Raw genomic sequence first — 13,241 nt, 5'->3', positions numbered from 1 at the left:
AATTATGAGAAAAGTTTATAGATATTTGGAAATGAAGATCAATTGAAGTCTCTGAAAGTGGTGGACAATCCATGACCTAAACATTAAAATATCTGTCAGTGTTCAAGGAATTTCAGTGTCAGTGTCAGTGTTGCCAAATGTTGGACAAGGACATATTAAGATTTTCCTTTTTTGTTTTTTTACGTCAAGATTTTGAGTTGTCAACCTTGTTTCCCCGGAGTTTGATAACCAAATCACACCAGCATTATGAAAATTTTCTGGTTGTGTGAAATCAGAACCTCAAATTGGTTGGCAAGTAAATTCCAGATATTGAGTGAATCAATAGATTCAATACACAGATATTTTGAGTAGGATTGAGATTTCAATTCTAGAATCTAAACTCCAGTTGGTCTAAAACAACCTTGCTGTCTCTCCTTTATCTGTTATAGAAAACATCCCACGTAGAAGGATTTATTGAATAAAAGCACATTTTGAATTTTTTTTTTTTTGAAAGGCAAGCTGGGGTTATGCAGACCCCCACCAGTTATTATTCAACGTACCACTGGGGTTTGAACCTGCAACATCCCACCACAAGGAGACCTGCACTGACAGCTCCTGCCAACCACACAGAGCCCCCGTTGGTAATGTAGAAGGATTTATTGAATAAAAGCACATTTTGATTATAGGGATACAAATCTAGTGAAATTGAGGGTCATTGCTTCCTATGTCACATGGATACGAGTGCGGGAGCCATGATACAATGTGGATATACTTAGTACGATACGCTAATTTTCAAGAATTAGGACACATGGACATGGCCGTACACACACATAGATGTATGTATGTGTGTGAGTGTATAAAACAACAGTTCTAAATCACCATAATTTGGAACATCAAATAATGAAACTAATGTAATTGATGATACATTTTAAAAGAACTCAAAGAATACAAAATAACTAAATAAGATCATAAAAGAAAATAGATCAAGTTAATTACACAATGTTGACTGTGTGTGAAACTGGTTTCATTATGTAAATGAAGTGTTGTACCGTGTCCAGGTGTCGTGTCATGCTGACATGGGATATGCATGCTAAGTGCCCATGTGACATAGATTGCTTCATGCAATAGTATACGGCTGGGCCACAAAAACAGAAAAGAGGGAAATATAAAGGTAAGTTAGAGTGTGGAAACAGACTGGGTGTGGCCCTCTAGATAAGAACCTAGTTTGGTGGCTAAAGGTTGCAGTCATGAATACAGAATTGATTGTGATGACATTTGCTCCAATTGCATGTATAACCAAAATGAGGACTCTTTCATTGTAGCTATTACAGGATGGTACATTTACTAGATGAATGTTAAAACCACACTCAGTAGCGATTTGCATGAGGATATTTATGGAACCACCATTTAGAGTAAGTGTACCCATCTTAGCAACTTTTTCAGGTCATCCCTTAACTCAGCCAAGCATGTTAGATCAGCATGATTGGTGAACCTCATGGGATAACCCATGCTCAGTTTATTCAACTCAAGCCAAGCACTCAACAAGTTGAGTCTTAGTAAAACCCAATTTAACCGTGAATTCACTACACGAAAAGCAGTTAAGACTCAACTTCAGCTCAGTAAGACATGGACACACAAAAGCAGATCCAAAAAGCTGAGACAAACCAGAAGGTCCAATTGCTAGTCAACATGAACAAGGTTTAAAAGTGGGTAAGCTAAATCTCGATCCAAACAAGATCCATGCGTTTTATGTGCACTTTTATACAGAATAGAGGGTTTACAATAAAGGTAACCAGGGCTGTATTTACCCATCTGGACCTGGCCCTGGACTAGGCTAAGCTAGGTATGCTGCAACCAGACCCGTACAGTTACTCCAAAGTCAGATCCTGGTCCAAACTGTCCTCAATCTAAGTTTTTGACAGCCCTAGCCATTAGTAAACTTGAGACTTGGTCAGCTCATGTTAAAACATTGGATGAGTGGACTGAGTTGTTGCCAGTTCATGCATTAACTTATCCAACATGAAACTGATAACTAATTTGAGATTGTATTTAATTATTAATTTTTTTTTCCTTTACCATGGTTAAGGGTTCATGATATTAAATCAAACAACAGTAACTGCATGAGGCAGACATTTTCTTCTATTATCTTAACATAGTTCTATTTTCTTTATATCATTATTTTTCCTTTTTATAAATAAAGCAAAAAGAAAATAAAGAGCATGACTTGCTCAAATTGTTGAAGTCATCTCCCACTCAACAAGTTGTTCAAAGTTCAAATCATTCCATGAATCTTCAAAGTAGTGTGTATTGTGATCAGACGACACCAAAGAGGAGAAAAGAAAAGCACAAGTTTGAAATTTGGGAATCATTGACAATAACATGACCACTCTTGTTTTTATTAAAAATAGACAAGAAAATATAGAAAATGACTATGATAACCTTACAATACAAATAAGGTTGGCCAAACAAAGATGGACAAGAGGACCTAGAAACAGAGACAGTCTTGGCCCATTCAACACCAAACCATGAATTTGTTAACCCGATTTAGAGAAATGGCTACTGGTTGCTAATGACAATAACTTTACAAATATGTGGAACAATCTAGAAACACTAAAAAATACCATAAAATGATGCAAATGTAGAAGAAACAAAGAAAGCATGAAACCAAGAAGATCCAGACACAGACATGCATGAGGCAAGAATTGGAGATGCAATGAATCTGCAAAGTGTTCGCTCCACATTGTCACACAGATGATAAAAAATGACCTCATTTAAGGCAAATGAATGGCTATCTCTCTTTTTCAGAACAATAAACATGCCTGGATGTTCAGAATTTAAACTCCCAACTTACTGGATGCATGATCTCATAGCGCAACACAGCATTCCGAATGGCTTCCAGGTCTTTCTCATTATCAAACTTTGCTGAATGGACTCCAATAACTACAAACTGCACAAAAAAAACATAATAAACTATATGCATCTGAATAATGGAAACACCAAAAATTTGGAATTATCAAAATAGCAAAGCAAATGGCTTCCAGGTCATTCTCATTATCAAACTTTGCTGAATGGACTCCAATAACTACAAACTGCACAAAGCAAACATAATAAACTATATGCATCTGAATTACGGAAACACCAAAAATTTGGAATTATCAGAATAGCAAAGCAAATAAAAATATATCAAACAAATCTTGATGAAAAAAAAGATAATGCAAGAATGCTAAAATTGGGATGGACTGTGTTGACACAAAATAGGCAGTGCAACAGAAAGCAAATACCTAATCATATAATAATCACTTGCAATAACAAAAACATGATATTTAACAGTGTAAAGTTCATTTAGGCTAACAGAATAACAATGAAAAAAAAATTGAGTGTAAAGCACAAATTTAGCGAGAGAGAGGGCAACCTCAAGTACTAGCTGTAATGAAATGTGAGGTCACAATAGATATCTCTAAACACACAACAATAAGACCACTAATAGGCAAGATACATAGAATCACAAAGTGCTTAAGCACAAGAGTACAAAGAACATAAAAATAAACAATATCTCTTATTGATAAAATGCTATAAAGGCATTAATTTATACACAAAATGGGTACCAAAGGAGAGCTCACATAGAGCTGTTGGGAGCTCCCCAAGGGTCACATTTGTGACCATTGGGGAGAATCCCAACAGCGATATGGGAGGACCAAAAAGTCCTAGTTTGACCAAAAAGTCCTAGTTTGACTAAAATAAAGACAAGAAAAATAAATAAAAAAGAAATAAATAAAAAGTAAAGTGGTCTGTGCTAATAAAATATGACAAAAAAGACAAAAATGCCCCTGAGGGTTATATTAATTTACACCTATATATACACATACATTTTAACACTAGCTACATTAGGATTCCACTCTTCCTAAAGCGAGGCCTATCAAACATGACAGGCTGTATCTCTTTGTAGAATATTTGAGAAGACAGCCCTACTCAAAACCATTAACCTGGGACTAGATCCAGAGTTACACATTAAGTAACAACACACACAAAAATCAAGTCATAAGCAGACCATTTTTTGACAATGGTCATGGAGGGAGCAATAATCACCTCATATTTGAAGTCAGAAACTTGAATCACACAATCCATAATGTTGGAATATTACCGTAGTTTGCTCAAAATTGTGGCAAAGTTCAATTACACAGACTTCAAAGGAGTAGGAAAATGACTGGTTGATAAACAACGTTTTTGGTGCCAACTATTGACAATACCAAGAATGATGAAAGAGCAGTAAGAAGTGGGGACACAAGTGTCTGGTAAATTGTATTGAAACCACAAAAGCAGGATGTAATTTAGTATTGCATCACTAAAACAAGCCATGCTGATTACATATGAGTAGTGAGAATCTCCAAAACAAAACACTATGATGTTGGGGTCACATGCACTTGTGTGGCTAATAGAAAAGATGCAGTTGGAAGGTGTTGTCACTTATGTACATGTAGCAATAAAGAGGGATTAGGTTTTAAAATCCACTGGATGTGGTCATAAATCATTTGCCAGTTTTCTCTTTCCTAAATAAACACAAGCACTAAGTTTAACTACGTGTGTGCTTGTGTGTTTGTATGCACACATTTTTGTGTGCTCAAGCAATTGCCACTTATTCTTTTTGTCCCTTCCTTAAAATCTCTTTATAAACAAATTAGCTGATATTGTTCAGTGCACACATGTAGTTTCTGTGAATACAAAATTTCATGTTTATGCAAACATCATATTTCAAACCTAACATCCTCTAAATGGGTATCAATATAATTTTGTCTATTGTCACATTTCTCATTGAATAACACAATGTTTGCTCAGATGCACCAACGGTGCCCAAAGTAGCAATGTGTGCATAAACAGTCCAATAATCATACCTAGTCATCAGATTTAGCTTAAGTTTAGACTGTAAACTGCACTAAAAATATTTATAAATTGAGTCCACATTTTGTCCCTCTCAAGACAATTAATGAATGTGAAATTAGAAGATTATGCCAAAAGACAAAAATTTTATTGTCAGCTGAGACTATACAGAAGTTGGATTACATTGCAAATTGAAACAAACTCTAAGATATGTAAGATGTAAGCCCACATAATAAATAAAAATAGGAGATGAATAGCACGCTCAGAAACAACGCCAATCGCAGTTTTTGCTTGAAGATAAAACCATAAAGCAACCTTTTTTTTACTCTATAAATTCAATAATCTCCATAGAAGTGACAATTTGTATTGAAGTTTCTAAAAGTCCAAGAACCAGATACCAAGATAGCCACTTTGAGTACTAACAGAATGCAAACAAGTTACCTCAAAAATAAATTAACAAAGAAGCAACAGTGTGAGACAGCAAATTACCGGTTCATCCTTGTACTTCTTTTCCAAGAAGTCCAAATCTGGCAAGATATGCATACAATTTATACAGCAATATGTCCAAAAGTCTAACAGAACCACCTTCCCTTTCAGGTCCTGTGCACATAGAACATGAATTGAACAATATCTTTGCATCTTATTGCTCAAAGCAATGCTGTACAAGACTGGTAAAGAAGAAAAATACATCATATGACACTCTCTTAACAGTAAAACATTTACATTTCAAAAAACAAATACATAAAGAAGAAACACAAAATGCAAGCCACCTATGTCTTCAATGGAGAACTTCAATCAGATCATAAGCACTGCAACGATTTGGTCATCTAAATCACTGGAACCACGACAAGGAGCCAATAAATCATGGATTACCTGTAAAGACTCTTTTTTTCCAAAAAAATAAAAAAAAATTGTTTTGGATCTAGGTTGGATCAGACAGCATCCGGGTCCACGAATTCCCCCCCCCCCCCCCCCCCCGTGTTTCTATTTAAACACCCCACAAGGGGGGTTTTCTTTTTAAAAGGGTCTTCAAGGACCCGAGCTCCCCTGCGAAACCCTCCCTCCTCGACTCGCTGCAACCCCAACCGCCCGCCTGCACCTGAATCTCCCGACTTGCCGGCCACCCTCTCGACTCCCGTCTCCCTCTCAGCTGAAACCCGATCACCCGTCGGGAACCCCCTCTCTCTGCAAGACCCTGATCCCCTAACGAAACCTCCCTCTCGTCTCTCGTCTTCTTCCCCCTCTCGCTGGGCTCCCCTTCGTCGGGACCCCTCATCACGTCGGAGCTTCGCCGAAGGTGCCGCCTCCCTCAAGTACACAGCTTCGTCTCTCTCTTTCTCTTCCTCTCTCCCTGCTCTCTTTCTCTCTCCCTCTGTGGTGGTTTCCCCCACCCCTCCTCTCTGATTAACGTCTCTGTCCCCCTTTTTGTTTACGCATGCAGGAGGGGGCGACCCTCCTGGCCCCTCTCTGTTTTTCTGTAAATCAAGGTAGAGAAGGGGCGCCACCCCTCCTGCCTTCTTTTCCCAACAGGAGGGCAGCGCCTTCCTGCCCTCCCTCTTTTGTCGAGCCCAGCTCAGCCAGAGGCAGCCCTGATGGAGCCACCTCTCTCTCTCTCTCTCTCTCTCTCTCTCTCTCTCTCTCTCTCTCTCTCTCTCTCTCTCTCTCTGCTGAAGACGGGAGCAACCAACTCCCACCTCCACCCAGACGCAGCGGCACCACAAGGTGTCACCCCTTGCGTGAGCAACAACAGCTCCCCTATGCCACCCCTTTTGTGAGCAGCGGCACCTCCCCACTGCGTCACCCCTCTCCAGTCGGCAACCACCAAGGGCCTTGCATCCCTTCTACCTTCTTCTTCCTCTTTTCAGCTCCTGATGCCTAAACACAGCAGCCGGTGCCACCATTTGGGCGATGCCGACTGTCCCCACCTCTCCCTTTCTTTTGATAGTCGCAGGAGGGCAGCGCCCTCCTGTCCCCCCTCTTATTTGACAGCTGCAAGAGGGAAGCACCCTCCTGTCCTCTCTTTTTTACCGCAGTAGTAGGAGGGCAGCGCCCTCCTGCCCTGTATCTCGATTGTGGCCTGCCCAGTCATGCTGGGTAGGCCTGACCGAGTTGAGCTTGATCATTACCGAGCTCAGCTCGGTCCCCGCCTTTTGCTGGTCGGACACAGCCGAGCTGAGCTAGCTAACACCGAGTCCAGATTGGCTCACCCATGGCATGAGCCCGGCTCAGCCCGATCGGCTCGAAACAGGTTCGGGTTTGACCCGTGCGACACAAAACGTTGCTTTTTTTTATTAAATTAAATTATTGCATCATTTTTTTTGCAACGCAATAAAATACGTTTTTAGCGCACCCGATCGGCGCAATGGACGTGACACATGCACCAAGGCAAAATCCCTTGATAACCTACGCTTGAAATCGTCAGCGAATCCGACAATCTCCGAGGTAGGGGGAAATTGCATACGAGGACAATGGCAGAACACTTCTAACATATATATATATATGCTTTTAACTCAAGGACGCAGTTTTGTCAATCCTTGTCCATTTAAGTTTATGTCATTTACTTTACCGCATCGTTGTTATGTGCACAGGCTACTGCTTACGCATTTATTTAGCAGATGTACGGTTTCGTACCTCGTACACTGCTTACGCAATTTACTTAACTCGATGTGTGGTTTCGCACATCAAGTCTTGCTTTATGTCATTTACTTTGCCGCCGCACTGTTACGTGCACAGGCTACTGCTTACACAATTTATTTAGCCGATGTACGGTTTCATACATCGTACACTGTTTACGTAATTTATTTAACCAATGTACGATTTCGTATATCATGCACTGCTCACGCAATTTATTTAGCCAATGTACAGTTTCGTACATCGTGCACTGCTTACACAATTTATTTAGCTTGATGTGTGGTTTCACACATCGAGTCTTGCTTTATGTCATTTACATTACCGTCGCACTGTAATATGCACAGGCTTAAGTTTTGATATACATATACTGCGCCGCCGCGCTGTAATGTGCACAGGCTCATGCTTGCTTTTAAAGACATAGATTTACGTAGGCTCGCCCAGACTTTTAAAAAAGGGATTTCATGCAACATTTCAATGTTTGAAATATTCGTTGTTTCGAAAAGCAAAAACGAATATCTAGTGGGTTGTCTATTCGCAACCAGGTCTTTTCATCAACCCTGCGTAGCCCTAAGAGGTACATACGGTCTTTTGTTGTGATATCTGAATGACTCGAATATCCCCGGCCTAAAGCATGAGACTTAAGATTTCAAAAATAGTGTTGGGGTTTCTTTCTGAGAAAGCAATACCCTTTTCATCATAACAGTATTATCAGACATGCACGGCATGTTAGTACTACGATGATTGGATGAGAGGTTTATGGTAACCTCATAGCATGCAAATACAAAATGATAAAAAGAAAATCACATAAATAGTGATAAACGGAACATTGAAATTTCTAAATGATGTTTGGGTTTCTTGCTGAGAAACTAATACATTTTTCATCGTAGCGGTACTATCAGACATGCGCGACATGTTAGTACTACGATGATTGGGTGAGAGGTTTATGGTAACCTCGTAACGTGCAAATGCACAATGATGAAATAAAAATCACATAAATGGTGATCATCGCCTTCACAAGCAAAATGCTTGAGTTGATTTGAAAGACTAGAGCATATAGAATGGGTCGTCAGTTAAAATAGAACCTAACGTAGTCATTCGTCTCTTGGTTCCATCAAGAGAGAGGATGGGATGGTACAAAAACTCTGATGCATAGGTTGTTAACAACCACTCCTCGAGCAAATGACTCGGTGTCCCAAGTCATCAGAGTTAGGGGACTGGGCTACCAAAAATTATCCTAGGTGGTAGGTCCCAATGACTTCTGCAGAAGTATGGATGCATCCCCTTGAACGAGTGACCTCTAAACGAGTGACCTCTAAGGAATTCTCTCTCGGTCATTGGCTGTCTCCTTAGGAGCAGACTCAGCTAGTTGTACGAGGTATCAAAATACATAGCATAACAAGCCCCCGGGCAGTCTCAGTTGTTTCTACATTTCTCCTATGCGTACCCTCAGGACAGCTAATTTTGAAACAAAGTTATCATATTCATTATATTTATTTTGACTTGTATACCGTGAAAGGAACAACGTACATATTAGTTTGGTGTTGAATTTTGTTAGCATGCTCATTTTGCTTACTCTTCGAAGACAATTGATAAAATTGGAACGATACAGAAACAAGATTAGCATGCCCATTTTTGCTTAATCTGAACTGCATATCACGAATGAAACTACGCATTTGTTAGTCTTGTTCTGAATTATTATATCTATGCACCTACTAGATTTTTATCAATCTGACCTCGTTTCATGGGTACAAGTGATGATTAGGTCGGTACGGCAAGCGATGGCGTGATGATATCAAGATGAGACTCTTTCCCTGACGTTTCGCTCTTGAGACCATTTTTGTTATAAGGGTTTCTTTTAAATTCCACTTTTCGTATAAACTGTAAAACCTCATTTTGAATCTATTTGATTTCAATGAATATACAGAGTTACAAATTCGTTATGTAACGGAAAAGGTTCACCTGTAATGTGCCCAAGGCCCGTTGACTTGTTATTTCAAACACCTTTTTCCGCTGAACTGTTATTTTAAACTCTAATAAAAGAATGATTACAAGACTTCCAAAATTTTCCTAAAAAGTTACAAGTCCGGGATTTTGGGGGCGTTACATTACCTCTTGTAGAAAAGGAGCAGGCATTATCCTCACCGAAGTAACTTCACATGTGCTTCATATGAGTTGTGTCCTCAAGGTATGTGGTATCTTATCACAACCTTTTCTTTTCATTTCTTTAAATAAGTTTAATATCACTTACACGATCTGCCCCCCAACAGATTTTATATATATATATATATATATATATATATATATATATATATATATATATATATATATAGAGAGAGAGAGAGAGAGAGAGAGAGAGAGAGAGATCATGGAGGAAAATAAAAAACATGCATGCAAATATCAGTTTAAAGAAGCTTGAGCTTGGTTTGATGGTTTGATTTTGTCAGAAAGATTTATATCAAGATTGAGCTCAATTTTGAGCTAAGGTACTTCATTAATTTTAACAAATAATTTCTAAATGACTTAAAATGTCCATTCTCAGACACCATTATTAAGTTGTAACTGAACAACAGTTGGCAATCCCGGCAAGTCGACTTGGATTGGACCCTAACTGGGTCACTGATTCAGGACCACTGATCCACATGCTTCTTATGTGTTTTGTGTCATGCATTTTGTGGTTTTAATGTGTAATGTTCATAAAAGAATACTTGTTATAAAGATCCTGAGTCGACTGGGATAGGACCCTAACTGGGTCACCGATTCAGGACCATTGATCCACATGCTTCTCATGTGTTTTGTGTCATGCATTTTGTGGTTTTAATGTGTAATGTTTATAAAAGAATACTTGTCATAAAGAACCATATGTTTTTAAATCATAAATATTAACAGTTATGTATAGCTGAATACTTATATAACTTGGTCATTGATGTGCTAAATTTAGTGATTATACAGTATGGATTTTGGTTTTTTTCCATATCTTAACACTAGAAAATGCAGTCCTAACTCATCCAAGTTACCAAGTTGACCCGCTGACTCGCGAGTCAAGGGTCGGGCGATCCAAATCCAAGTCATGAGTTTGCTAACTATGAACTGAACAAAGAAAACTTCCAAAGCCCGATAGAATTATATCCCAAAAGAAAAATATGCAAATCATACCCAATTGACAATTAAATAGAGCTAAGCAGCTAGCTATACAGCCTACACAAGTTCACAACTAAAAGGAAATGAATATACTGAACTAGCAAAAGCAGAGAGGGGAAATCAAAGCCTCAATGGTATCTTGGAATATTTTAATTAGAGCCAAGTGGCTGGCTAACTGAATTTTTGTATTTAAGACTGCAGTTTGTGAGATGCAACTATGGCTTCTTGGAGTATTGTGTTCTTTCAATTTAAGAACTATTACAAATCTGCAAATTCCATTAGGGCAACATGCTCATCACCAATACTTTATCTCGGTTATCCGCTAGCCTACACTAGTCATCCACTTGTGCAGATAACCAATAACACAGTCAAATGGAGAACATCAAATGTTTGATATTTCTTCTCAAGAGTTAATCTTCCAGTTTCTTTTTTAGATATGTGTGCATGTGTACGTATCACATGAAATATACAAACATATATACAAACACACAATCTATTTCTCAATAAGTTTCAACTGCGCATGCATAGCTATATATTTCTAGTTTTTACACAAGCAAGGAACTGAAACTCAAGATCCATGAGGAAGATTATGATGTGAGGCTCCAACCGATTACTCATCAACCTTGAGTCCCCAATAAGACCTGCTTAATTGTATATAAAGCAAAAAGCGATAAAACACAGAAGAATATTTTGTGAAGAGCCTTACAAACAATCAAGTTTTTAAATAACTTGATATTTCAAACATACACACACGTAGGCTAGCACAAAGTAGCATTCAAATACTACACACCACAAACGCAAGAAAGTGCATAAAATGCACTATTTCATTTATGAACACTAGGGGATAAAACCCCCTTTTTGAAATAATGATACAATGGGCTGAGAAGCCCTTATTTATAGAGGGTGTAAAAGAGAGGGAGTCGTTGGGCTGTACCCAACGTCTCTTAGCTGCCAGACTGTGCAGCACACAGTCTGTCATTAGTTGACAGACTGCTGCACACAGTCTGTCATTAGCTGACAGTGTTCAGCTGATGACAGATTACATAAAAAGAATTAAAAAGGTAAAAATAAATAAAAATGGAAAATTAAAGAAACTGTTATACCCTCTATCAGGTATTTATAAATATTTATATATATAGTTAGATAGATACATATACATATATATATGAAATATATATGTATATGTATCTCTCTTTCTCTCTCTCTCTCTCTCTCTCTCTCTATATATATATATATATATATATACAAAGAAGACAAAATCTATATTACAATTTAACATATTTGTGGGCAACAGCATGTATAGAGTCATCCCTTCTAAATTATAAATGAGAAAATTACCCGAGAAAATTGAAGTGGAGCAGAATTCAGCCAATCCAGCTTAGATGGGAACTCCGGCACTCTGTTACCTCTATGGTGATAAAACACCAATTGTTAAGCAGAAATTGCTGAAAAGCAATTTCATAACAGTTTGAAATTTGTCAAATACCTGAATTCCACATCATATAGATATTTCATAAGCTGCTTTGTCCGCTTAGATTCATATTCTCCTATTACCAACAGATCGAGCAGTTAGCTGACAAGTAACAAATAATGCTACCAAAATATGGATTAAACACATAAAATTTAAACGAATGTCAATTTACTCCTAAACATCACCACGCATGAAAAACACAAACCCAAAGAAAAACGAAAAAGATTGTAGTGTCATTCTTATTGTGAAATTCAACAAAAAAAAATAAATAACAAGTTTATGCTGGACAATGAAAGTATTCTTGCTTGCTATCTTTCCATTCATTGTTCATACTTCATAAATCTATATAAAATTTAATTAAATTTTTATTAAATAGCATTTCTAGTTAACATCCCATGGTATTCTTCAAAATTATTAGTTTAATGTATTGCATTGTGTTTCCGCAGCAGCCATTTGTCTCATCTGTCACAGGCATAGTGACAAAAGTAAAAAAATGGCAAAATATCGGCAGCCAAAAACTCACAAGAAATTGGATTTTTTTTTAAAATCTCGCATTTTTTGGCAAAATCCCAGCAATAAAAAATAAATTAAAATATACAAAATAAATTTTTACAAGGAAATATAAATAAAAAATATTAAAAAATAAAAACCACATGATTTTTTCATGATAAGTAGTTAATAAAAACATAAATATTGTGTTTTAAGGTTTTGACAAAAAAGCTTGAGAGAAATTACCTTTTTTTGGGCAATTTCTCGCAATATTTTCGCGAGATTTGTCACTGGTCACAGGGACACGCCACTTAGAAGGCAAATCGCATGTTGATACAACACAACATGGACTCAGACATGGGACACGTGATTCACCTAGGAAACGATCAACATCGTGTCCGATATGCTCAACACATACGACACAATGCCCAACATGATCAACGCAGTGTCGGACATGCTTGACATGATCAAAATATGCTTATAAATATAGTTTTTAAATATGTTAATGTATAATATATATTATATATAAGTATATATAATATATGTACAATCGTGTCCCCGAATCCTAATTTTTGAAATTTGTCATATTGTATCAAGTATTTCCGCATCGTGTCCCGTACCCACATCCGCATCCACATCCATGTGACATAGGTCTCCA

General features: G+C 37.7%; 1 protein-coding gene across 1 annotated transcript in view; it reads right to left on the bottom strand.

Moving 5' to 3' along the window:
• The window catches only part of LOC149844167 (haloacid dehalogenase-like hydrolase family protein), a 132,046-nt gene that overhangs the window by 16,515 nt on the left and 102,290 nt on the right, over positions 1-13,241 (bottom strand). Inside the window, exons 11-14 of the mRNA XM_090001049.1 lie at positions 12,110-12,170; positions 11,962-12,031; positions 5,344-5,454; positions 2,831-2,926 (exon numbers count right to left, since the gene is read on the bottom strand). Coding sequence (XP_089857175.1) covers positions 2,831-2,926; positions 5,344-5,454; positions 11,962-12,031; positions 12,110-12,170 — 338 coding nt within the window. The remainder of the gene's footprint in view (positions 1-2,830; positions 2,927-5,343; positions 5,455-11,961; positions 12,032-12,109; positions 12,171-13,241) is intronic.

The sequence above is a fragment of the Nuphar pumila genome, chromosome 3 (assembly GCF_984573655.1).
Source record: "Nuphar pumila chromosome 3, dmNupPumi1.hap1.1, whole genome shotgun sequence".
In the NCBI taxonomy this organism is placed as follows: domain Eukaryota; kingdom Viridiplantae; phylum Streptophyta; class Magnoliopsida; order Nymphaeales; family Nymphaeaceae; genus Nuphar; species Nuphar pumila.
The sequence above is the reverse complement of the archived record's forward strand: the minus strand, read 5'-3'. Positions and strand labels throughout refer to the sequence as shown.